The 25,676-nt window shown below is 56.5% G+C and overlaps 7 protein-coding genes across 7 annotated transcripts; 5 read left to right on the top strand and 2 right to left on the bottom strand.

Annotated features, from left to right (window-relative positions):
• Positions 1–319: 319 nt before the first annotated feature.
• CH63R_05294 (CHCH domain-containing protein) lies at positions 320–1,423 on the top strand (the record flags this gene model as incomplete). The annotated part of the gene is made up of 3 exons (XM_018300269.1): positions 320–524; positions 634–1,027; positions 1,087–1,423. 3 exons carry the CDS (start codon positions 320–322, stop codon positions 1,421–1,423), a joined length of 936 nt encoding a protein of 311 aa, XP_018161515.1.
• Positions 1,424–2,675: 1,252 nt separating this feature from the next.
• On the top strand, positions 2,676–3,156 carry CH63R_05295 (uncharacterized protein; the record flags this gene model as incomplete). The annotated part of the gene is made up of 2 exons (XM_018300270.1): positions 2,676–3,043; positions 3,126–3,156. 2 exons carry the CDS (start codon positions 2,676–2,678, stop codon positions 3,154–3,156), a joined length of 399 nt encoding a protein of 132 aa, XP_018161516.1.
• An 817-nt stretch (positions 3,157–3,973) lies between these two features.
• On the bottom strand, positions 3,974–5,354 carry CH63R_05296 (uncharacterized protein; the record flags this gene model as incomplete). The annotated part of the gene is made up of 2 exons (XM_018300271.1): positions 3,974–4,900; positions 4,983–5,354. 2 exons carry the CDS (start codon positions 5,352–5,354, stop codon positions 3,974–3,976), a joined length of 1,299 nt encoding a protein of 432 aa, XP_018161517.1.
• A 5,746-nt stretch (positions 5,355–11,100) lies between these two features.
• CH63R_05297 (Eukaryotic aspartyl protease) lies at positions 11,101–12,522 on the top strand (the record flags this gene model as incomplete). Its single annotated transcript, XM_018300272.1, has 2 exons — positions 11,101–12,280; positions 12,350–12,522. 2 exons carry the CDS (start codon positions 11,101–11,103, stop codon positions 12,520–12,522), a joined length of 1,353 nt encoding a protein of 450 aa, XP_018161518.1.
• A 1,799-nt stretch (positions 12,523–14,321) lies between these two features.
• On the top strand, positions 14,322–15,799 carry CH63R_05298 (uncharacterized protein; the record flags this gene model as incomplete). Its single annotated transcript, XM_018300273.1, has 4 exons — positions 14,322–14,369; positions 14,600–14,662; positions 14,715–15,620; positions 15,674–15,799. 4 exons carry the CDS (start codon positions 14,322–14,324, stop codon positions 15,797–15,799), a joined length of 1,143 nt encoding a protein of 380 aa, XP_018161519.1.
• Positions 15,800–16,846: 1,047 nt separating this feature from the next.
• Positions 16,847–18,407, bottom strand: CH63R_05299 (Aminotransferase family protein; the record flags this gene model as incomplete). Its single annotated transcript, XM_018300274.1, has 3 exons — positions 16,847–17,517; positions 17,625–18,215; positions 18,296–18,407. 3 exons carry the CDS (start codon positions 18,405–18,407, stop codon positions 16,847–16,849), a joined length of 1,374 nt encoding a protein of 457 aa, XP_018161520.1.
• A 3,005-nt stretch (positions 18,408–21,412) lies between these two features.
• On the top strand, positions 21,413–23,774 carry CH63R_05300 (Glycosyl hydrolase family 3 N terminal domain-containing protein; the record flags this gene model as incomplete). Its single annotated transcript, XM_018300275.1, has 3 exons — positions 21,413–21,832; positions 21,904–23,278; positions 23,341–23,774. 3 exons carry the CDS (start codon positions 21,413–21,415, stop codon positions 23,772–23,774), a joined length of 2,229 nt encoding a protein of 742 aa, XP_018161521.1.
• Positions 23,775–25,676: the final 1,902 nt, after the last annotated feature.

Here is a 25,676-nt window from a genome sequence, read left to right on the forward strand (position 1 = left end):
GACCGATCGGCCGGCCTGGCACCTGGCTGGCAACTTGATGTCTACATGTGTGCTATCGAAGATAAGCTGATAAGGGGCAACTAACAGTAGGAATGCGCCGCTAAAACATCGGCAGAACCCGCAATAGAAGCTTCAATTTTCTTTTCGATTCGGGATTACCAACCCAGTTCCGTCTGCCTCCGTCCGTATCCCGCGCGACCTGTGTTTGCCTTCTCTGCAATTCAAACTCCCCTTTGTACTCGTTCATCCGTTCTGTATTCTTCTCCCCAGATTTCTTTTTATTTGATTGTTCGGCATCTTCACCATTAGACACCCCGACATGTACCGAAGCGCCGTCCGGTCGACGCCTCGCGCCGTGAGCGCCGCCCGCCAGTCGGCAATTCGCGCAGCCCCTCGACGATTCGCCTCGACGACACCTGCCGACAAGCCCCGGTCATGGAAGGGTGCAGCATTGAGATGGGGTCTTGCCGCCGGTGCCGTCTATTGGTATAACACGAGTCCGGTCTTTGCCGAGGAGCCTCTTCGTACGTTTCCTTAGTGGGGGAAGGAGCAGCAGCAGCAGCAGCATAAGCAGCATCAGCAAGGTTGCAAGTTGGCCGAGAAACTGCATATTGACTAAAATTCACACGACAGCGCGAACGATCCCTGCCCCGTCCCAGTTCTCCGAGTCCGACCTCACCACTGTTGATGCCATCGTCGAAGAGAAGCGCAAGCGGGCCATTGTGAAGGCCGAGGAGGCCAAGCCTGCCCCTGCCGCCGCCCCCGTCCCGACAGAAGCGAGCGAGAAGACTCAGGAGGTACTTCAGGGCGGCGAAGATGCGCCGGCTCCCGGCTCCCCCGAGGCTCTGGAGGCCGAGGCCGGCCAGCAGGGTGCATTCAACCCCGAGACGGGCGAGATCAACTGGGACTGCCCATGCCTCGGCGGCATGGCTGACGGCCCTTGCGGCGAGGAGTTCAAGGCTGCTTTCAGCTGCTTCGTCTACTCCAATGAGGAGCCCAAGGGCATGGACTGCATCGAGAAGTTCCAGTACGCATGGATGATTGACATTGGCTGGTTTATTTATGCATGCTGACGGAGCTGCGCAGGGGAATGCAGACTTGCTTCCGGAAATACCCCGACATCTACGGCGCTGAGCTGGCCGACGACGACGAGGCCCCCGAGGGCGCCCCGCCCGCCCCCGATGCCAGCACCGACGCGACCGATGCCCCGCCCGCCGCGAAAAAGGAGACCAAGGCTGACTCCCCAGACCAGGCCCCCAGGGCCGAGATCAAGAGCGAGTCGGAGGAGAAGAAGGCCGCGGCGAAGCCCGACGCCCAGGAGCAAAAGAAGGAGGCCCCGAAGGTGCCCGAGCCCGAGCCCGTCGACCTCACCCAGCCCAACACCAAGGCCACAGATGCCACAGCGGCCAACAACAACAACTAATATTAGGTAAAACAAAAAAAAGGAGGTGTTTCTGCCGCTTGTCTCTACGAAAGGAAACACGGCGTGTGGCTGTACAAGGAAGGGGGGGGGGGGATGTGGTGCGCTGCGAAAGGGCGGCTAATGACACCATGACTGGAAATTCGGGCATATCTCATGTACCATAATCGTGTACAAAGTGTACCAGTACGACGAAAGAAAAACAATAGAAATACACTTCTCTGAGCGATTGCGTCTTTCCTTTCCTTGTTTTAGCTCGATAAAAATGCGATCGACTGTCAGATTGCATGCCAAACATGGGGAAAACTCCCGCCAGAACCATGGGCAAAAACAATAACAAGATCATCATCAACCTCTGTTAGTCTATAACTGCTCATTCTGTCATCTAGCCCCATCCCCCCCTCTCCAGTCCGAGGACGGCCCGGCGCATGACAGTGTTCCTGGCCATCATCGTCCGGGTTCTCCCCCGGTGCTAATAAGCGACCGAATACCCCCATATAATGGTGGGTCGCCCTCTTTTCATTGGCCCGCCGATCAGGTTGTCCCAAGCTCCCGAGCCGCACAACGTCATACGTCATTGGTCTCCAGACGCCGTCGCGCCAACCAAGATCAAGGAAAGCTCGAGGGAGAGGGGGATGGTCAAACCACCTGACGGCCTTGCTTTCCTGCTGCCCGCGTAGAATCCGTACTAGCAACCAGTTTTCCCCCTTCTCTCCCAGCCATCCTTCCTTCCGGTTCCTTCCTTCACATGACAACATCGTCTTAAAAAGGGAACCTCCTGTTGATGTCCTGTCCTGCGTCATTTGCCGATCTGACACACTTTTCCTTCCCATCCACGCGCATTTACACCTTACATCTTGCACACACCACATACTGATCTCTTTCTCTCTGTGTCGTCAAATCCTTACAACATCAAAACTTAGAAGCATTTTAACTGCACATCAGAAGTAAGTGCCAACAAAGTTACGTCATGGCTTGTGTACGCGCCTGTTGCTAACATCACTCCAGTGGCTTCCTACGCCGACATGGCCGCCAAGGGCCCAAAACAGACTCCCGAGGAGGTACGTTGATTGATCGCGTGATGTGTCTCATTACTCGCCAAGAAAGGCATCCCCCAGTCCTCGAGGGACCTGAAAGAAAGTTAGAAAAGGACAAAACTGACCTAGACTATCCTCCTCCTTAGGCTGCCGCTCCCCAACCCCCCGAAATCTCGGTCGAGTCCGTCGCCTCCACCTCGTCCCTCGTCGACGTCGACATGCCGAGCGTACATACGGTCCCCAACGACTTCCTCGAGCAGGACGTTCAGACGGACACCCAGGCCGACCGCATCGAGCGTGAGGAGGAGGAACACAAGGCTCGCGCCGAGGCTGACCTGGCCAAGAAGAAGGCCGCCGGCAAGGCCCGCAAGGCCGACTCGTGGCTGAAGCGCCAATTCTCCTCCCTCAGCGACGGCAGCGCCTCGGCCCTTGTCGTCTCCAACCTCGTTGGCGTCGTCGGCCTCAGCGCCTTCCTCGGCTACAAGGCCTGGGGTCTGTACGAGCGTGGCCGCCTGTCGTGGCAGAGCGTCAGCCTCGGACTCGGCATCTTGGGCGTTGTCGGTCTCGGTGAGGGCATCTTTGGAAGGTAGGCATTTCGTGAACTTGACGAACACCCCTCCCTTTTCTATTCCTCGTCGTATATGACCTGGTGCTAACGCCCCACTCAGCTATCTCTACAAGACCAAGGGCAAGAAATAAGAGATGAGCGCGTCGAGCAATGACGGCTTGGAATTTTAGTCTGTTTCTAATGGCTTGCAACTCTCTCTATTCTCTTTGGCATGTAGGCATGGTTTGCTGGCATGGGGGAAGGACAAATAGCGTCTTGACGAACACGACGCAGAACGGCTCGTCTGCTCTTTGTATGTACTTGGCGTTCGAGGCGAACACGGATATCACATTCTCCTCCACACAAGCACGGGTGCTTTCCACAAACCTAAATGATGTTGACGACTACCTTTTGGCTGACTACAGTTGGAATATCGTCCTCATCGACGCGCTTGTGGTGCTGTCGCCACATCGACACATGAAAACAGATTACATCACGGTGGTATCGACGAGAAAAGAAAAAGTATTGAATATACGACTAAGGAGACCGGACCGCAGCTACCCCGGCTCCACCGAGCTGCATCCTCTTTCCCGGTCCTTTCAGCTCCTCCTCTTCTTGGTGTTTGTTGGTAATAGTATCATGGGAAGTCTCCGTCCAGGCAAAAAACAAAAAGTAGGTTTCGCCAAAGCTCAACATACAACCTCTTCCCCCAATCGCTATGCCGTTTGGTTGCTAACTCCATCAGCCCCCACCGTGTGAATCCTTGCAGACCGGACACCTTGAACGCCCTCGCAACCTCCACTTTATCCAGCCTTCAGTTCGAGCCAACTCCCAAAAAGCCTTTGATCACGGCCTAATCCTTGGCCTTTAGCCGTTGCCCACTTGTCCACAAGTACAGACACACGATAAGCCTTCTTACATCGAAAACACCGAGTCCTCGCCGTTTGCCACAGCATCAGGAGGGACACACTAGGTGTTGCGGCTATTGTTGTGCAGCTCTCTCAGCCGCTTGACCCAGTGTTTCCGCAGCGCCGGTGACATCTTGCAAAAGATCATAGCCTTGTTGTCATCCGCGAGGGCCTTTTCGGCAATTTTCAGCTGGAGGTCCATGTCCTCATCGGAGAAGTCGCGGAAGAAGATGTCAATGGCCTGCTCCGGCCACCGCGGCGGGCTGCGACCGCGGAGGGCGTCGGCAATCCTGATGAGACCGTCCTCCATCAGCTGCTTGCCGGCAGACGCCATGGATGCCGACGACGCGTCATTGCCATGGGAGGACAATGCGTTGGATCCTGACGCATGCGCGGGGTTCGTGTAGCCCGATACACGCCGGCGCTTCTCCGCTGGTTGCGTTGGTGGTCCCATCGGAGCAGTCGGGGCTTTGCCCCCGCCGGCACTATCAGATGTCGGGGTCTGTTGCGGGAAACGCTTGCGTCCCGTAGCTGTCTCCTCGGGCGGCGTCAAAGCACTTGTGCCCGCGATATGCGTTCTGGGTGGGATCGCGGTAGACGTGGGTCTTTGTTGTGGTGGTGGCGGTTGTTGTTGTTGTTGTTGTTGCTGCTGCTGCTGCTGCTGCTGTTGTTGCTTTTGCTGCTGGGGTATCATGGGTTGTTGGGTTTGTGCAACGGGAGACTGGCTCACAGAGCCACGGGGCTGTGCCTGTTGGTTAACACCAGATTGAGAAGGAGGTCGGTAAGGCGGTTCAACCTGGAGATCGAGGACAGCGGTACCCGGCATATCGGGGTCTTCGGAGCCTTGGATCACGTCCGGCCCTTTTCGCTTGGGCTTCATGATACGTTTCGGAGCGCCGCCGGAACCAATTACGTCCGGATACAGAATCTCCATGAACTGTTCATGGTCAAACGGTCGCCCTCGCAAAGCGCGCGACAAGGGCTCTTTCTGCGGGATGAAAGCGTCAGCGACAAGTCCAGAATGAGAAACACGGCAGGGAAGGGAAAATGCGCGGGGCGTGCCAACAAACCTCGATATGGGCCTTCCAGGCCTCCTCGGAAGCGGTGACAGTACGGTTGGTCGGGTTATAAAGAAACTCGGGGTCCTCGCGCAGGCCGCGCCACAGACGGAACTTCTTGCGGGCATTGTCCGACTTGTTGACGAGATGGCTCTTGGTGGGATATGCACTGTGTTTCTCGCGAAGGGCGGTGGCGGCACGATCCCAGGCATCGGCCTTGAAGGAATGGTTTTCGCGCAGTCCTAGCTGTACAGAGTCGCAAAGGGATCGGAAGAAGGTGGTCTCGTAGGCGGGCGTCCAGCTGAATCGCGGTGCGCGCTTGTCGCGGTCTCCGCCGGCGCTGCCGGGTGGGCCGTCGGGGCCGGTGAACTCATCGTCTGACATTGAGTCCTTCCGGGGCAGGAGAGATGGGAGGGAGAGAAAGAAGACGAGGCGATGACAGGCCAAAGGGAGGAGGTCGGAGGGTGCCCCCCAAGCGTCGGGGAAGGATAGAACAGATACGCGATGGATTCGCGGCAGATGAAAGTGGTGTGTATGCGGCAATGTCTTGGACCCCTACAGAAATGGCGATAACGGCGGCCGGGCTCGGAGATGGAACGGTGGGAAGGACGGTCGGCGATATCTGATGTCGAAGTCGACAATCACCGTAAAAGCGAAGCACAGCCAAAGCAGTTGCGGCACACCTTTGATGAACGGAACGGATGGGGGGCGTGCAGTGCGGACGGTTGGTGGGCGTGAGCGTTGGCGTGGGCGTGTGACCCGACGGAGGGTTCGTCGACTTTGCGCGGGAAGCGAACGTTGCGTTGCGCGTGGGGAAGAAACCAAAGCGACGGGCAGCTGTGGTTCCTCTGGCTAGTACTGAGTACAGGACCTAGGTACGAGTTGTCGTCGGCGCGAGTCGGGGTTTGCGGGTGCGCGCACTTCTGACTCTACAGACTGCTACGGACTGCGAAATCAGCGAGGCTGGCGCTTGGAGCTGAATCCGGACGGAAGGCGGGGCTACCAGGTGATTGGGAACGAGTCGGGCGCAACTTCGCAAGTCACGTTGTCTATCCAAATCGGGGCGCGTGAAGGAAGCCTGCATTTGAGTGGTGTAGGACCGGGAACGGGCGTCGGGAGTCGGGAGAGGGGACAGTAGACTGTTGCCTCTCTTTGGGTTTAGGTTCGTCAGCGTTGGTTGGTCGCAGTCCGAGAGTCGGGGTCCAGCCCGCAAGGGCCTGGTCAGTGGTTACTTCAGCAGGATGTAGCTGGCTACAGTAGGTACCTTCAGCCTACACCTAACCACCGTCGAAATGCGCGGTTTCTGAGGATAGCGGCAACTTAGCACTACAGTATCTGGACTAGCCAGTTGTCTAGGTACCTAGGTTGGCTGGCCAGACCCGACAGGTGTCCACGGGTGTTGCTCCCAGCAGATGATACGGTTCTTATTGGCTGCCGATCTTCCGTTTCCGCGCGAGCCGGCTTCCAGACTCTATCTGCTGCACGGGCCAGATCACGTGGGGTTACCCGAGTTGTCTCCTCTATTCCTTCCCTATTGAGAACCCTAGTCTCCATGCGCCTTAGGTCTGTGCCTGCCTGAGGACTCACATTTCGGCATACGGCGATAATTGCCCCGGCCGGGGCTTGCAACAGCTCCAGCCACTTGAGGCACCTCAAGCTCCTTTCTGTCTCCGTAGCTAGTTAGACGCGTGCCATTCTTGCCACTCCTCTCGCCGCCCGCTCACACAAACACCATACGGCTGTGACAGGAACCAACCTGTTCTCACACCAGCCAGCCGCCTGGAAAGAAACGCCAAGACTTTATCTTTGCCCATTAAGATTGTCTGATGGGGTGCCTGTCTGCTTCACTTTCCGAACTGGGCGACTTTGTTCAGCCACGACATGCATGTTTGAGCTTTCTCCTGTCGCACATGCGGACGACTGAGAGAATAGCCACCGCCGAGGGAAAACTCTAGACGCCGTTAGCCGGACACTCTACTGACTGTCTACGATGTACGACTCAGATCACCCTTCGAAAGTAACCTCGCTTCTTTGGATGGCATCTCCCTTCACTCGAGCCTCCATCGCGCGAAGTCAAGCTGGGGTTCTCGTCATGGGAATCCCCCACAACGAGCCCGCCTGCGAGAATGATTGATGGAGTTAATACACCTCAGACTGCATGCCACTGACTCTGAACGACCCAGCTGGGTTCGACACGACATACAGACACCGCCTAGACACCTCCGAATACGCAAAACGTTACTTACCTGCCAAGTTGCCAAGAACTGTGGCGTCCGAGTCACCGGCGTGCGACCCTTACAACATTTAACGTTGTTTACAATGCAGAGGTTGCCGTTTGAGGCGCACTTGGCAATCGCATCGCATCCAGACCTCCACGACCACGACCACGACCACGACCACAACCACCAACAACACTTCAATCTCCAGACGGTGTCCGACCAGTTCCAACCTTGCCAATCCTCGTTCTGTGGTGCTTTTAGGTTGAATTTTAAAGTTGCCCTCTCAAACATGACAACTTTCTTCCATGTATCCTGAGGCGTTCTCTCGTTCAGATGATGATGGAAGCGGAAGAGCCCACAATCGAATCCCTCACCCAGGGACACAGATTTACAGTTGATCTCATCTCCTCTTTGCCGCAGGGTCTGTCTTTCTCGCAACGTGACGAGCCCAACTACGGGTCGCCTTTTGTTTTGATTTTGCTAGGGGTAGTCCGACAGTGTCCATTCCAAAGCATGTACGGCGCATGTACAGCGCATCGACAGAAGTGTGGCCCACGGATGAAATCGACTCCCACAATACCGATACATTGTATCCTCCATTGTCTCCCCCTCTCCTTTCCCCTTAGTCTGATCGGCCGCGGGGAGGAAGGATTCATCCGGTGCCGACTTCTCGGTCGGAGATGAGGAGGCGGTCTGCTTACTGCCAGTGTCGGACGTTCAAGGCGAAGTGCATCAGCTACTGTCACAAGGGTGAAGTGGAAACACGTCTGAGTTGTGTTGACTCAGCTAAACCACCTTGCGTTTCTAGAATCCCTTGTAAGGCAGACGACTATTGCAAATTGTGCAACAAGGCCTTCCTGTCTGCAACGCCTCCCCTCTCATTCAAACGTGGGCATCTCATTTGCTATTAACTCCAAATCACTCGACGTCCGGCCCCTCAGGCCATGCAACCCCTTGCTGCATGGATGCATGCATGCTCAAGGCGTTCGTTGGATTGCACCACAGGGTATGCTGCTCTTGTAGTGTGAGTAGTGTACGTATATACGATGTACAGACCTCGCCCGGGGCAGCACTTGCGCCGCTCGGGACATTGAGCCGCTCGGAGGTGGCTTTGCCGCTGGGATTACCGCCGCTCGACGCTGTCTCAGAATGTTCGGCAGCCCGTTTCAGGGCCTGTCAGCCTGTCCACTTAGAGGCGTCCACCAACGAGGAGGCGAGGGACTGTGAGAAGTCCCCTCCCACCATCATCATCATCATCACCACCACGGGGACTGACCCGGACGACCATGGCCACCATCGACCGATCAGCACTCGTTACGTCTCTCGGAGTCGCGGTGACGCCGACCTGAACCACCGGTGCGCGCCGTTTAACCGTGAATACGTCAGCGGGCTTGCCGAGTTGCCGCTCCGTCTCTCTCCCTTGAGTCTTTTGGTCGGCCTGGCCATGGAGGAGTCAGTCGTCTTTCTCGCGAAACGATGGGCAGTAAAAATTGGGGGAAAACAGAAAACATGCACTCGATCCAACCATGCAGCGGGAGGCGCCCGTCAATTGCCTGTCACACTCACGAAAGCGACGGCTGGCTCTCCGCTGGTAAGTCCGAGTGTCGCAAACAATGTTAGTTTTGGCTTCAGAAGCTCCGAACCCACACTTGTTTCTCCTTCGTCCGATCTCTCTCTCGACCTCCACGGTGAATTGTCTTCGGTGTCCCTCTTCTGCAAACACCCAAAGCTTAGTACGCCAAGCATTTATCGAGGCCCGTACACTAGCCCACAAGACAGATCGCCCTTGGCGAAAGAAGGAAAAGTCTTCATTTGCCCAACAGGCTCCAGTAGTCATCCAAGCGCCGCGAGGCTTAGCTAGCGACGGGAGAGCAACCACAGGGATCACTGAAACGCCAAGTGGAAACAACTGTGAACGCTGACTTACACACTACGCTTGTACAGTCTCCAGCAGAGAGAGGAGGCCAATGACGAGATGCGCCTGGGATGTTAAGCTACAGTCAGTCACACGTCTTCCCTCGAACGCGCCGTCGTACTAGAACTGCCCATCTTTTCGCCGCTCTCCCGCGCTCGACCCCCCTCCCCTGCCGGTCCTGACGTTACCGCGATTCCAGGATGTCGCTTGTTGCATTCACGGGAATACCCTCCCACCCTGCCTTTCGTTTCCAAATGCCAACACCCCAGGGGGGACTAGGTGATGTTACCCGGTTCGTTCTGGAGAGAGATGGAGGGATTACCGCCTGACGCTTGTGACCAAGAATAGCATCAGCGCAGCTTCTCCTCGCGTCCTCGTCGGATATTCGCCATCCCCTTCCTTTGTCAATGTTTTGTCTGATAAAAGAGCCACCCCAAGTCGACGTCGGCGGAAGCCAGCATCCGGCATCCAGCTTTGCTTTCAAGCTGCTACGCAAGAACTGGAATAAGATGCTGTGGAGAAGGACGTGGGCCAGTTTCTCTACATGCTACGTCGTCAAAATGCTTAGCCACGTGTACTTGGCCCAAGCAGGTCTATGCAACATCGGAACCAGGTCGGCTCAACGACTCCGTCCGGTGGAGAAGTGATGAGCAACACGTTTGGCCATCTGCGGCAGGATTGGAAGGAATACATCGGCCCGGCAAGCTTTTGCCAGGGCCTCTTTAGGGCTGCGTGCTGAGTATCTGGCGGCCGGGGAAAGCGTTGACACTAGGGAGGTTGACAGCGCCGCCTCCGTCTTAGCGTTCGCTTCTTGCCAGAGCCAGATCGGCGGCATCTAGATCCCAACACGCTGCATCGTCCTGATGTCTTGTTTGCGAAAGGACCCGGATCAAATTGACAGAGATTGATCCATCTGTTGGAGTAATCACGCCTAGACGACTCGAAATAAAGCTGAACGAGAACTCGAGCCGACGGCTCGCCGGTTTCCATTTCGTCCATGAGACTTTGCATTCGAAGCACAAAACCTCTTGGCTATATCTCTGTCTGTGTCTCTCAGACCTCTCGACTCTACTTACTGGCTGCGTCGTATTCAAACAGAAAGCGAGGTGTAAGAAAACGCCTCCTCCTCCACCACAACTTCACACACACACACACACATACACACATGTACACACACTTGAAATCCCCCTGCGCTAGCCTTCCGGCATTGATCGGCCGGAATCCCTGCTTTGGATCACGGCTTGGCTGACTGTGGGGTAAGGGGACTGCCCTGCCTGGAAGTCTGTGACCGATCGTCCTTCGTCGACGTATTCGCACAATGCCCAAAACATGCTACCAGGTCCTCCACCATGTTGCCGCAACTCACGTCTTGGAATCCCGGCTGGCGGGATGGGGGCTCTGGCTTTTCTCACTCACTCACACTCTCTCTGAGTCTCATCCCCACCCTCGCTCGTTCGACCGGTTCGACGCTAGATCCGTCCATCCCGGGTTTGGCCTGGCTCAACGTGGACGCGCACGCTCCTTGCTGGCCGGGACATTCTGTGACCAGGGCATCACAACTTGAGACTTGGCCCGCCTGCAAACCTCCAAGCACCGGAGCGCACGACGTCGTCGTCCCATTCTTTTGCAACATGTATAATCCTCGCTACCTGAGCTATGAGCAGGACACCGGCCCATCTCCTAAGTTTTCGGCGTTGAACATTAACTCTGGCCCGTCCTCTTCTTCTTCTCTTCTTCCCGACCCGGCTTGCCATTCATCTTCTTTTTATGTCATCTCGCTATTCCCTCCCTCCCCCCATTTCCTCTTCGCACCGTCACCAGCTTCCGTTCCTTGACGACGACTCTTTTAATTTCTTATCCTGAGGGCTCCTGGTGATAGTCCCTCGTCCGTCCCTTCATTCTTAGCAAAAAGCCGCCTGGTGTGGCTTGTGTTTCCTTATACCTTTGTTTCTAGAGCTGTACATCTGGTGACGGACGAACCACACATAAAACAGAAATGGAGTCGACATCATTGCGGTCGCTGGTCCTCTACGGCCTGTTGGCGACCTTTGCCGACGCCTCTCCGGTCGAGAAGCGGGCTAATCTCCAGAAACGAGGACACTTCCTCGTGCCCCGAATGCTCAACGAGAACTTCGAGGGCCACAACGGACCGAGGCAACTGCTCAAGACGTATCGCAAGTATAGCATGCCTATTCCTCAGGGTCTGCTGGATGCCATGGCCGCCCAGGAAGCCAAGAACCCGGCGCCCGCCCAGGCCGAGGGATTCAAGTCCCTTGCCGCCGGCGCAACGAACCAGAGCGCCGCCCCTGGCCAACCCGGAACCGGTCTCGTCACCGCCACCCCGATCCGCAACGACGTCGAGTACGTCTCGCCCATCAAGATTGGCGGCCAGGAGGTCAACGTCGACTTCGACAGCGGTTCTTCCGACCTCTGGGTATTCACCTCCATGCTCGACGCCCAGTCCCAGACAGGCCACCAGTTGTACGACCCGAGCAAGAGCCAGGGCGCCAAGATGCTCCAGGGACAGCAGTTCAGCATCAGATACGGTGATGGCTCCGGCGCCCAGGGCGTTGTGGGAACCGACGTCGTCGACATTGGCGGCGCCGTTGTCCAGGAGCAGGCCATCGAGATGGCTACCGCCGTCTCACAGCAGTTCGTCCAGGATACCGCCAACAACGGTCTCCTGGGCCTCGCCTTCTCCAAGCTCAACACCGTCAAGCCTACGGCCCAAAAGACCTTTTTCGACAACGTCATGCCCAGCCTTGCGGAGCCCGTCTTTACGGCCGACCTCCGCAAGAAGTCGGTCGGCGCCTACGAATTCGGCCGCATCGACACCTCAAAGTTCACCGGCCAGATGGCCTGGATCCCCATCAACACCACCACCGGTTTCTGGCAGTTCACTAGCGAGAAGTTCGCCGTCGCTGGCGGCGAGGTCCAGATGGGCACGGCCGGCGCCCAGGCCATCGCCGACACGGGAACGACGCTCATCCTCGCCAACCCGCCCATGGTCCAGGCCTACTACCAGCAGGTCCAGGGCGCCAAGCAAGACCAGAACGTCGGCGGCGTCACCTTCCCCTGTGATGCCCAGCTTCCCGATCTCATGATGGACATTGGCGGCGTCTACATGGCCCGCGTCAAGGGCAGCGATATCAACTTTGCCCAGGTCAATGCTCAGAGTAAGTCCTTCTTCGCTGCACCTAACTCAACCCCCTCTCATCTGATCCAACACTGACACCTGGGATCAGCTTGTTTCGGCGGTCTTCAGGCCACGACCTCCAAGCTCCAGATCTATGGCGACATTCTGTTCAAGTCTCAGTTCGTCGCCTTCAACGGCGGCAACATGTCCATCGGCATGGCGGAGCACATCGTCAACAGCCAACAGGCCGGCGCAGCCACCGCACCTGGCGCAGCGGCGTAAGCATTGACACACTTGTGCGGCAATCTTCATTTCTTTTGGCATTAGGATTCACTTGTTTTTTTTCGTGTCCAGGGAAAACAACAACAACGCCGGCTCGAAGACGTCCGGAAGCGAGAGGTCGACGAGGGCCGCCATGGGAGGAGGGTTAATGGTCGTCCTCCAAGCTTTGTTAATTGCTGTGGTCATTAGCGTCTGAGATCGGACTGCACAAGAGACACATTCGATTTACTTCTCCTACAACTGTTACATCTAAATAACAACGGGACCTACATGGGTCAATCTCATTCTAGCTTAGATATTCTCTGAGCTCTCTAGCCGGCATAGTAAATGAATGGCATTGTGATTGGAAAGCACTGTTTCTTCACTCCGATTTTCCTTAGACTTGACCCGACTCATTGGGCCTCAACCTTGTGTTCTTGTTTCGCCACCCTTTTACAGAGCTCCTTCCTTAATGTTGTTGCCAACCCAATTAAAGTCGCCGCCTGGTACCTTCCCGGCCAGGACCAGCGAGTACCGTTTGCCCGTTGACCTCGCCGCCGGCGTCCAGATGCATGGCGAGAACGATCAATGGGCTACGTCCCCGAATTCCTGTCCAAACTCTACTCATCATCCGAGTACTGGATGAGATCGTCATCGAGGTCCATCAGGGGCTGCAGGGGGGCCGGTTTTGCTATCTAGAGTGATTAGAAAGCTGGTAGAACAGGACATAGTGTCTGACATGCCTTGCAGGGGCCGTTCTGCTGAACAGGGCCCTCTGTGGAAGAGTGTCGTTTTGCAGGTGAGGTTGTTCTGCTGGGAGGGACCGATCTGCTGGGAGGGACCGTTCTGCTGGGAGGGACCGTTCTGCTGGAGAGGGCCTTCTGCAGGTGAGGTTGTTCTGAGCCTAGTCGTGAGTGCCCCCTTCAGCATCAAGTTACCTACGACATCAGGTGACAACGTAGACGATACATAGCTACATACAAGAACGTTCATCACTAGCAGTACGCCTTCCTTCCGCACTCAACCCTCTAACGCCTGCCGGAATAATGGCAGATCCAGCGCCCGCAAACCAAGCACACCCTCTGCCGCGACTGTCGAGAATGCCTTTACGTACCTGGGAGTGTCTGACGCCCCAAAGTGGCCCGAGGAGTGAAATTGAATGGGTTTCTCAACGTGCACAGATTGTCATACCATCGCATCAGCATGGATAAACGCAAGCTCATGTCCCGCCAGTACCCAAGTTCGCAAGCTGTCAAGTTCTCCCACCTCAAGGATAATCACCATGAATACTGTGTACATTACCATAACCCGGGAGTCTTGCAGTCCGTGACACATTTCATACACAACAAGTGTACCAAGGGTTCCTTCCTTCCTTCCAGTGCAGTTTCGCAGCAACTGCCAAAGGTAAACATGGCTATTGAGAGTGGAAGGCACCTTCCAAGAAACAGGCGCCTTCCAAGACATAGGTGCCCTCTGAGAAACTGGTGCCTTCCCAGAATTAAGCAACCCGTGACTATGCCCCTGGCCTTCTTTTCTTTCGCACAGTCGTCCCTTTATTTATTCCCCCCCCCCTCCATCTCCCCCCCCCCCTCTCTCTCTCTCGCAAACACACACACCGCTCCATTCTCCCCCTCTTTGAACCAGCGGAGGGATCATTATTGTGTTACCGTTCTACAACCAACCCTTCGTGAACATCCTTGACTGTCGCTTCGGCGGGCAGGAGGACAACTGCCTCGGGGGCGGCCCCTCTCCGACGGGCGCCACGCCCGTCCCCTCCCCCTTTTCTCTCTCTCTCTCTCCCTCACACACACACGCACGCAATGGTAAGCCTTCTCCGAAACGCCTTCCTATTCGGCATGATTCTAATGGTATGACCAGTCTACCATTTTCAATGGCAGTGCCACCTTTGCCGGCGGCGTCTCCCACAGAACGACCCTCTCACGCAAAGGGTCCTCTCCAGCAGAACGACCCTCTCTCGCGGCGGCTGTTGTAGTCACGGGGGCCATCACGACCCGAAGCAAATAGCACAACGGAATGTAAGTCTACGTTCTTTGTTTATGATTACATGAACATAATTGCTAACAACAATGACATACAGTTTAAAAACCGTCTTCGTCTCCTGCGCAAGCAGGTTGAGGAGCTCGAGGAGGAGCTCCTCTCCGTACGTCACCATGCTTCCTGCTGTGCCACATTCCTAATAACATTCTGTCTAGTGCCCTGTCCCGCAGAACGGACCCACCAGCAGAACAGCCCTCTCTCAGAGAACAATCTCAACTGCAGAGGGACCCTCTCCCACAGAGGGCCCTCTCCAGCAGAACGACCCTCTCTCACAGAACGACCTCACTTGCAGAGGGGAGGGCCCTCTCCAGCAGAACAACCCTCTCTCACAGAACGGCCTCACTTGCAGAGGGGAAGGCCCTCTCCAGCAGAACGACGCTCTCCCACAGAGGGACGCTCTCCCACAGAGGGTCCCTCACCTGCAGAGGGCCCTCCTCAGCAGAACAACCCTCTCCAACAGAACGGCCCCATCCAGCAGATCGGCCCCCTCAGAGGGTCCCTCTCCCACAGAGGTCCCTCTCCCACAGAGGGCCCTCTCCCACAGAGGGCCCTCTCCAGCAGAACAGCCCTCTCTCACAGAACAACCTCAACTGAAGAGGGTCCCTCTCCCACAGAGGGCCCTCCTCAGCAGAACAGCTCCCTCAGAGGGTCCCTCACCTGCAGATGGCCCTCCTCAGCAGAACGGTCCCCTCAGAGGGTCCCTCTCCCACAGAGGGCCCTCTCCAGCAGAACAGCCCTCTCTCACAGAAGAACCTCAACTGAAGAGGGTCCCTCTCCCGCAGAGGGTCCCTCTCCCACAGAGGGCCCTCTCCAGCAGAACAGCCCCATCCAGCAGATCGGCCCCCTCAGAGGGTCCCTCACCTGCAGAGGGCCCTCTCCAGCAGAACAACCCTCTGTCACAGAACAACCTTACCTGTAGAGGGGAGGGCCCTCTCCAGCAGAGCGACCCTCTCCCACAGAGGGCCCTGTCCAGCAGAACGGCTCCTTCCAGCAGAACAACCTCACCTGCAGAGGGACCCTCTTCTGCAGAGGGCCCCCTCCCACAGAATAGTCTTCGGAAGGTATGTCATACACTATCTCCTGTCCTTTCAACTTCTCTAATCACTCTACATAGAAGAACCGCCCCCCCCGCGAACCCCGCCTGAGGGTGTCGAGGGGAGACCCTCGCATCGCTCCCCCCCCGGCCCCCGAGGCCATGGATGTTGATGATGACCTGATCCAATACTCGGATGATGAGTAGACGGGGGCATGGCCCTATTGTTATGTTGCTAGTTGTTCTAAAACTTCAATTATAGACGTGTTTTCGGGGAGGGCAGGTTGAAGGGGTTGTCTATGTTGAGTGTGGCCATGACTGAGGTATAGATATGGCTTGATCGGATTGGAAAGAAGGATTTGATTTGGTTGCTTTGGGTTTGTGCAGCTGAGGGATGATTCATCTGGATCGCAGGTTTCGCAGGTTGCAGGTACAGTCAATAGGAGAATCCTAGATTCCATCCTTGCCGACCATGTATATCTGAAAAGCCTGCATCTCAAGGTTCAATACCTCTATAGTTGAGAGTTCTTGCCACAGACCTTGATGGTATAGACCTTGACGGCGGCGAAGCCATCTCCAATAGACCATACCAATCCTATAGTACTGTGTGTTCTTAAACAAGCTACCTTACTGGGTTAACAGCATGAGAATGGGGCATAGTGCTTGGGCTTTTTACTGCTGGGGTTTTTTTCTTTTTTGCATTGTGTGACTGGTCTTGACTGCTGGATCCAATTGGTTCTACGCTAGTTAAATCAGCGTTCTTAAATAGACGTGTTTTCTGCCTCTCAATGTCTCAACTTCTCTGTGTTTATTGCCCACTTGAAGGCCAACTACAAGATTGAAGGGACCATCACGTTCCATGCCACAGCCACAGTGACGGAGTGGCCCCGTAAGAAAGCGCAGGCACCAACGTTGCTGGGGCAGAGCTTCTGGAAATCCGATGGAGTCTGGCTCTTGCTGCCCCAATTCACTTGCCGATTGCAGCATTGTCTTAACATGCCTCCTAGGTATGTATCGTCCGCGTTGCCACTTGATGTCGGCTGTTGCACAAGTTAGGTAGGTAGCTTGATGCTGAGGGAAAGGGGGTGGCACGGGGGCAATGAGCTCGTGAAGGCAAAATACACATTGAATCGACCCCCAACAATTGTTATATCTAAATAACAACGGGACCTACATAGGTCAATATCATTCTAGCTTAGATACTCTTAGCGCCCTCTAGCCTGCATGGTAAACAAGCAGCTTTTTAGCAGCCTCCTAGGCCTTAACCTTGTATTCTTGTTTCGCCACCCTCTGACAGAGTTCCTTGATGGTGTTGCCAACCCACTCAAAGTCCGTCTCGTCGAGGTATATCTGCGCCGAGATCCTCGAGTACCAGCGACCCTGGTGCCAAAACAGGGCGACGAATGTCAGGTACTCGTTCACCAGTGCCGAGAGCATCCAGTTGACGATGACGGAGGCCTCCTTCTCCGGAACCGTGATCGTGCCGTCCGGGCCAACGGACAGGGTCTCGGCATCCGCCCCCATGACGATCGGCAGCGCGACGTTGACCATGGCGCACCTGGTCAGCGTCTCGGACTTGTTGTCCAGGATGAAGGTCCCCAGGATGGCGGCGGCCTTCTTCCCGCCGTTCTTGGCCAGGGCCCAGAGGTACTCCATGATCTTGTCCTCGCCGCCGATGCTCTTGCGCCACTCGATGGAGTGCTTGACGCATAGGTTGGGGCTGTTGTCGAACGTCGCCACGAAGCCGAACCTGGTCACGAAAGGCGGCTCGCCGCTCGGCGGGAGCGGGTTGTGGCGCTGCACGCCGGTCCGTGGGACGTACCCGTGTGAGGTTGGTATCGTCGAGGGCACAAGATGATGATTCCGTTCGGAAACATAGAACACCGCAGATGCTCTGGGGGTAAAGGTCCATTTATGGCAATTACCTTGTGAATTTTTGGTGGTTAGTGGGAGGCATATCGAGAAAGGGTTGGGGTGGTGGTGGTGTTGGGGGGGGGGGGGGGGGGGGGGGGGGGGGCAAAAGGTGAGTTACTTATAAAAAAATCCGGGTCGAGGGCGGCGATGTCGAGAGGCACCATGCCGACGCCCTGGGCGCCGTCGACGAGGCTCAAGATGCCCAGCTCGCGGCACGCGGCGGTGATGGCCTCAAAGGGGAACCGGATGCCCGGCAGGCAGGAGACGACGTCGAAGAGGCAGATCTTGGGGCGCTTGCCTTCCGCGTGGCTCTGGGCGACGGCGTCGCGGAAGAGGGCGACAACCTCGTCGTCCTCGAGGGGGTACGTCAAGGGGATGCTGCGGGAGGAGACGAGACCGAGGCGGGTGTCGACGATGTAGTCGATAGTCTTGGCGCAGCCGCCGTAGACGGTGGAGAAGTAGAGGATCTCGTCGAGGCCGTCGGGAGCCCAGATCAGGTTGCGGAGGACGGTGTTGATGCCCACGGTGGCGTTGGGGACGAAGACGGTGCAGTCGACTGGCGCGTTGATGAGATCGGCCACGGCCTGGCGAGATTCTTTGAGGTACGTGTGGTACTCCCAGCGGATAAAAGGGTCGGGGCGTGCTTCGGCCTTGTCTTGGTAAGAGCGAAGGATGGTTTGGATGTGACGGGGGATGGTGCCGAAGGAGCCTTGGAAGGAAGGAGAGTCGGGCAGTGTTAGTTGAGCTGATGAGAAGGGTTGGTCGGTCGTTCATGGGACGAGGGCATACCGTGGTTCATGTTGTGGTAAGCTGGGTCAATGAGAAATTCCTTCAACATTGGCTTGCCGAATGGGATGGAGCTCAGCTGAAGCTGGCTCGTTTCCTTGACAAGTTCGCCCATGATGCAGATGCTCTCAGATGATGGTGAGGTTGGTGGTTCTTCAAGTGGAGATGGATGAGTGATGCGCTCGGTTTGTGTAACAAAACAGTCGTTGAGCAGTGATAGATATCAACCGAGTCAATTTGTGCTTTTTCAACCAGCCGAACAGGAAGCTTTTATCGCCATTTGAAGGCATCTGATGAGTCTTACTCTCAACGGCCTTGAGTCACTGTTGATGCCGCTGTCGTTAGATAGTGAGTTATTAGATAGTAGAGCTCTCCCCCGGAGGACATGGGTTGGGTTCCAATTGGGAATTGTGGCCCGCTGCGACCCGCCAGGACTTCGGAATGATTGGCGTCTCTGCATGTCTCCTGTAGGGCGCGGGCCGGCAATAATTAGCTTTTGGGCTTAGTGTCATGGTGAACTGCGGAATGGGCTCGCGTCGCCGAGCCTAGCCGACGAGTGTTAGAGCCGAGTCGTTTGGAGTCTACTCATATCCATGGTGCAGCCATTTCGGTTTGTTTTTTTGGCATGTGCCAGGAGATTTCAAGCGTATCAAAGATTGAGTTCCGGGCTTGAGATTGGTGTTTAAGAAGTCACGAACCAACCCATCAACTGCATCCAGCCGCCTAATTGATCTAAAGTCTTGAGCGTCGATAAGAATATGTCGGCTGGCATCACCTTGTCCAGCTCCAATAATCCATGCAAGTGAACGATGACTCTGAGTGATAATGCCGAGGAGCTCAATCGGCAAGCCGGCTGCCAAGGACCATCGTTGCAGGTATGTGTGACTCTTATATTTCAAAGAGCGCTGTAACTATGTGGACGTTTGCTACGAGACCTGAAAGAAAAAAAAGCCCTGTTCGTCATTGAGTACGATCGTGATGACGGTGGTGAGGACATCACGCGCATTGTAATCGAGTGTATCTGCTGTTTGCTGCTAACAGTTGTTAGTCTATCAATTGACGTTGCTGTGCATCGAAGATCGTGGCGGACATAGCTCAGTTGGGAGAGCGTCAGACTGAAGTGAAACTTCATTCAATCTATCTGAAGGTCGTGTGTTAAATCCACACTGGCCGCATCTTCACTTTTGCGTCATTTTTGCCCAAATTCGGAAGCCCTGCTTGCTGCACACACACATTGGAGGCATGCTTTCTTTCTTATTAACAAGTTACCTTAGTTTACATAACTTTCGTTCCAAAGCTTTCAGTCCTGTGTCCTTTCTATAACATAACTAATATATGATAATTCTTCCTATTGAATTGAGGGGTTGGTTTTGACAGCTGGGATTACGAAGTCTGTCCAACTTTCGTCTCTTCTCTCTCTAGCAGAACATGCTTGACTTGCTTCTATCATCTTTCTACTTGCTTACTTACGGTGTGTGAAGTTACTGCAATATTGATTGCTTTGCTGTGGGGTCACGCCAATAATCTTGAGACTGTTAACAACCCCCCCTTTAAGATGTTGTTGCACCACATACTTGCTCACTCCTAATAACCATGCTGTTTCTCTCGTACTAGGTCCAACTAAGTTTAAGCTTGAAGTTGCACAGAATGACAGTATAAAACAGCCAATCGACGGGAGCACAAACGTTGCGTATAGATCCGATCGCCACCGCAATCCTGGTTTATGACGGCCGTGGTCGTCCAACAGACATTACCCGCAGGCCAGTGTCAGATAACAGGACGGAACGACGGCACACAGCAGCTGGGCTGGCGAGAACAAGCACGGAGCCACAACATCTTCGGCACGACGCCGCCATCATCATTTACTGTTCGTCAGGACTGCTGCGGAAAAGTTCATCCCTCTTCCTTCCCTTTTCGTTCCCTTTTGGAGAAAACTTAGAATGGGCCCCCAATCTCCGACACAGCCGTCCCCCCCGGAGCCAAATGAGCGGCATGCCAACGCGGGGTTGCAAGCAGACCGGCACTTAATATGTCCAAAGATTCACAACGTCATCCACTAACCTCGACGTTTCCACCGGGCCACTTCGAATCAGACCAGACCAGACCAGACCAGACCAGACCAGCTGAGGGTTTTTTTCTTCTCTCTCTCACTCTTTTTCTCACTCTCACTCTCTTTCTCTCCTTCTCTCACGCATACAACCGCCTCGTCGCAATTGGACGACGGCCAGCGATCGACCGATGTCCTCGAGTGACCAGCTATTCGCGGGAATTCATTCAGCCAGCATGAATATGCATGGGCATGGGCAGATTCATTCCTGGCCTACACTACTGCAACCGGCCCTTTTCCCCTCATTTCTCTGGGCCCATCGTCCGCATCAGCACCCCGGGCACCCAAGAGATCGAATGCAACCCAACGAGCAGCGTCAATGTCACATGAGAAGCAAAACCGCCCTTCAATGTCGACAGGAGAAACGATTACTGAACCTGACGTTGCATTGTAAAGTGGCCGTTCAGAGTCGTCTTATGCCTACGTGAGGAACAATGGGAACTTGGCCTTTGAAACGACCTCCCGAGCAGTCGGTAATCAATGGCTTCATAAGTATCTCGGGCTGGGTAATTGAGTGAGTGAGTGAGTGAGTGAGTGAGGGGTGGCTGATGTCAAGCCGCAGGATGCTGCCACCGAGCATTTCGCCCCTGGAAGAAATCTAACTTAACCGGACCGAGATACGTAGCCAAGAGAAAGCAATGCAGCTGGCAATATACCAACCTGTAGACTTTCGGAACCAGACATGTCCCTGCCGCGGGGCGTGGCATCGTCAAGACAACCAGAGCCCGGCCCTAGCCCGGCCCAACTTGACCTTGCCGGATGGACGCCCTCCCTCCTGCTCGGCAGCTTGGCTGGACTGTCGGCGGGGTTCCAGCACGTCGAATGGTACAGATCGTCATTGCACGAGCGGGCGGGGAAAAGGGGGAAAGGGCGGGGAGAGCTCGTGAGGCTTCAGACCGACATGCGTGGCGGGGGATGTATAAATAGGACGAAGGTGGCAGGTGCATGGAGGAGTGTAGCACTGCTCTCTTCCAGCGTCACCTTTCACGACGGCCTATCCCCATTGAACCGAAATGCATCTCTCCAAGGTGGCATTCATCGCCGCGGCGACGACCCTCGCAGCCGCGCAAAACTCGACGGGCCCTCGCCGGTCCCCGGAATGGGACGCGGCCTACGCCAAGGCCGAGACGGCGCTGCCCCGCCTGTCCCTGGACGAGAAGATCGGCATCGTCTCGGGCATCGGCTGGGGCAAGGGACTCTGCGTCGGCAACACGTCGCCGGCCTCATCCATCGGCTTCCCTTCCCTCTGCCTCCAGGACGGCCCGCTCGGCGTCCGCTACGCCAGCAACGTCACGGCCTTCGTGCCGGGCATCCAGGCGGCGGCGACATGGGACATTGACTTGATCCGCGAACGCGCCGCTCTTAAGGCCACCGAGGCCAGGGGCGTCGGCGTGCACGTCATGCTCGGGCCCGCTTGCGGCGCCTTGGGCAAGGTGAGTCGAGTCCACAGACCTGATCATGATCATGCCTTCCAGAACTAACCAAAGACGACAAACAACAACAGATCCCCAACGCCGGTAGGAACTGGGAGGGCTTCGGCCCCGACCCGTACCTCATGGGTGTGGCGACCAAGGAGACGATCGAGGGCATGCAGTCGGTGGGCGTGCAGGCGACGGCGAAGCACTACATCGCCAACGAGCAGGAGCTCAACCGGGAAACCATTTCTAGCAACGTCCCCGACCGAGCCATGCATGAGTTGTACCTCTGGCCGTTTGCTGAGGCCGTCCGGGCCAACGTGGCGTCCGTCATGTGCTCGTACAACAAGGTCAACGGCACGTGGGCGTGCGAGAACGACGCCGTCATGAAGACGCTGCTCAAGCAGGAGCTCGGCTTCCCCGGCTACATTATGACGGACTGGTTCGCCACGACGGGCACTGTCAGCGGCGCCAACGCCGGGCTCGACATGATGATGCCCAACGCCAACTGGGCCAACGACCCGGACTCGGTCTGGTGGGGCCCGCGCCTCAAGGCGGCCGTCGAGAGCGGTCAGGTCTCGCTGTCGACCCTCGACGACAAGGTCCGCCGCATCCTCGCCGCCTGGTACCTCCTCGGCCAGGACCAGGGCGAATACCCCCCCGTGAACCTCGCCGCAGACGTGCAGGCCGACCACAAGCAGAACGTGCGCGCGACGGCCCGCGACGGCATCGTCCTCCTCAAGAACGATGGGGCCGTGCTGCCCCTGAAAGCCCCGCGCAAGATCGCCGTCGTCGGCTCCTCGGCCGTCAACAACCCGGACGGCATCAACGCCTGCTACGACCGCAGCTGCAACACGGGCACGCTCGGAATGGGATGGGGGTCAGGAACCGTTGACTACCCGTACCTTGTAGCGCCGCTGGACGCGATGCGGGAGCGGGCGGAGCGGGACGGCACCGAGGTGGTGGCGAGCAGCACGGACGACGGGCCGCAGGGGGCGGCGGCGGCGGCCGGCGCGGACGTGGCATTCGTCTTCGTCACGTCGGACTCAGGGGAGGGCTATATCAATGTAAATGGCAACCCCGGAGATAGGCTCGATTTAAACTTTTGGCACGGAGGCAACGAGCTCGTGGAGGCGGTGGCGGCGGCCAACGACAACGTTATCGTGGTCGTCCACAGCACGGGGCCCGTCATACTGGAAAAGGTACTCGCGCAGCCGGGCGTCAAGGCCGTCGTGTGGGCTGGGCTCGGGTCGCAGGAGACGGGCAACGCGCTCGTCGACGTGCTCTGGGGCGCGACGAACCCCAACGGCAAGCTGCCGTACACCATCGGCAAAAGCGCCGCCGACTACGGCACCGCCGTGTCCCAGGGGGACGAGGACAACTACAGGGAGGGCCTATTCATCGACTATAGGCACTTTGATTTCTTGGGCATCGAGCCGCGGTACGAGTTTGGTTTCGGACTGTGTAAGTTGGGGCGACTTCGGAGAGAAACGATGTGAGATGCGATACTGAACAACAGGCAACAGCGTACACCAACTACACGTACTCGGATATCGGCGTCACGTCGACGGCGAAGGCAGGCCCCGCGGTCGGCCAGGTGGTGCCTGGCGGGCGAGCGGACCTCTTCGAGATCGTGGCGACGGTGACGGCGACGGTGACGAACACGGGCGGCGTGGCGGGTGCCGAGGTGGCGCAGCTGTACATCACGCTGCCGCCTAGCGCGCCCGAGTCGCCGCCGAAGCAGCTCCGCGGTTTCCAAAAGCTGCGGCTTGGCGTCGGCGAGTCGGGCACGGCGACGTTCCACCTGCGGCGCAAGGATCTGAGCTACTGGGACGTCGGGCGGCAGAACTGGATCGTGCCGAGCGGCGCGTTCATCGCGAGGGTCGGGGCGTCGAGCCGCAATCTCCGACTGGAGGATACGTTTATTGTGTCGTCGTGCCAGTCGGCGCGTTTGCGGTGAGGGCGCGGGGTGTCGAGCACAGGTCTTGGGGGATGTTGTGTTCCGTAGCGACATGGTCTGACTTGTAGTAGCCGCCCATCCAACGACTAGAGGTGACATACATTGCTGAATATGAATTTGATGAGCCTTGACAATACGTACTGTACAACAAAATGAGGCCCGGGTAGAATCCCTCACGTGAGGCGTCGTGTCTCGTTAGTCCGCTGCGCAAACAAGTCCTACTGCGGTCCGAATGACACGCATCGTGGCTTGGCGGAAGATGGCGCCGAAGTCCGGGGCCTCGCGTTCGGGAATGTGGGCGAGTATCCGGCCGACCACCCCTGTCCTGTATAACGTGCGGGGCCGGAGCGAGGGTCGTGCTCGGGGAGCGGGGAGCATAGGGTAGAACATGTTTCGATTCGTTCTAGAAGGAAGCGGGGTGGGCGCATCTTCCGGGAAGAATGGAACATTCAGACCGAACCGGGCTCATGCCTGTCGTGAGTCGGGGCGTCAACAGAGGAAACCCTGCAGTGCGAGGCCGGGTCTGCCGTCTTGGCTTGTGAGTTATCGATGAGCCCGTGGAGAAACGCGAAGATTAAGGTATTTGCGTTCAAAACATGACGTGGTGTGAGGTGAGAAAATGGCGGCGGAGTCGTGAGCGGGCGAGGCTCGGCGTCTGATCTGAAGATGCTTTTCACGGGCGACTTGGGACAAAGGTTGAAGCCGGCCTTGCGCCCTCAGAGTCTACCTATTTGGTCGGGAGGAGCGATGAACGGCAGCTGGACAGCAAGTTGAATGAGGTCATAGGGGTGGCAGAACACCCGTCGATGACTGTCGACGCCATTATCGCTGCTTTGAGAGAAGCAAAAGCGGGTGAGATGCCAGATATCTACCTATCTTAGCCAGGTATCTGAGTGAAGAGTGAGTCTGCCTGAAATGAGAAGGAAGAGAAGAGCGAGAGCGCCGGACTCGCCGAGGCATATCATCGGAACGTATCCGTACTCTATCTATGCTGGTCTGTATCCGTACGGTACGGCACATTAACGCTGAAAAGAAAACCGACCACCCAGGGAAAGTGGGGTCACATGGCCATGGGGCTTAGCGCACCGCCTCCCCCGAACTCTCTCCCAAGCCTCAACTCCCAAGCTGCGTGCGCTCTTCCCATCCACATTCTCCTCCGAATACAGGAGTGCACGAGTTGCGTGTCAGTGTAAACCCCCGTCGGCAATCTCGCATCTCCCCCGCCTAGCTAGTGAACGATTCGTCACATCAGCGCCGGGGTTGATACTAATTGCCATTAGAGACGTATCCAAACGGCACTCACTCCTCCCTGCTGAATTCTACCCTGCAGACCTCAAAATAAGCAACAAACAAGCAAACCTAGGCAGGGGTGGGTGCCGCTGCAGAGGAACACACCCACATCACAGGGGAAGAGAATAGGGTCACTCCTACGTCCTCACTCGAAACCATTCAAGCCTCACTCACTCGGCATGCGACGACAATGACGAGGGCACATCAGACGTCTCTTCCACACAGAGACAACACCGCAGAGAAACCCCCCGTGACGAGTCCCAAAGACTCGGTATCATGACCGCCTGTCTCGCTACTAGCGCCGCCAGACCAGCCGCTCGCTCGTCAAGGCACGAACACCTCTTCCGCTGTCGTCCTCCCTCGACTCCGTTGCCATGTCCAAGTGTGATGTATACACTGCTTACGGGGTTCGCGTGTGGAGGAGGACGTGGAGGGATGGACCGTGTGTGTGTACCTGGGCCATCTTACGCAACGAGCCCCTCCCCTACAGTACGATAGCTCCGCCCCAGCGCGCAACGCCGGGATCCATCCATCATGCTTGGAAACTTTTAGGTTCTTCCCAGTAAGTCATGCCTTGTCTCGCGTGTGTCGCTTTTGGGATCTGCTCGGACT

This window comes from Colletotrichum higginsianum, chromosome 3 (assembly GCF_001672515.1).
Source record: "Colletotrichum higginsianum IMI 349063 chromosome 3, whole genome shotgun sequence".
Lineage (NCBI taxonomy): Eukaryota > Fungi > Ascomycota > Sordariomycetes > Glomerellales > Glomerellaceae > Colletotrichum > Colletotrichum higginsianum.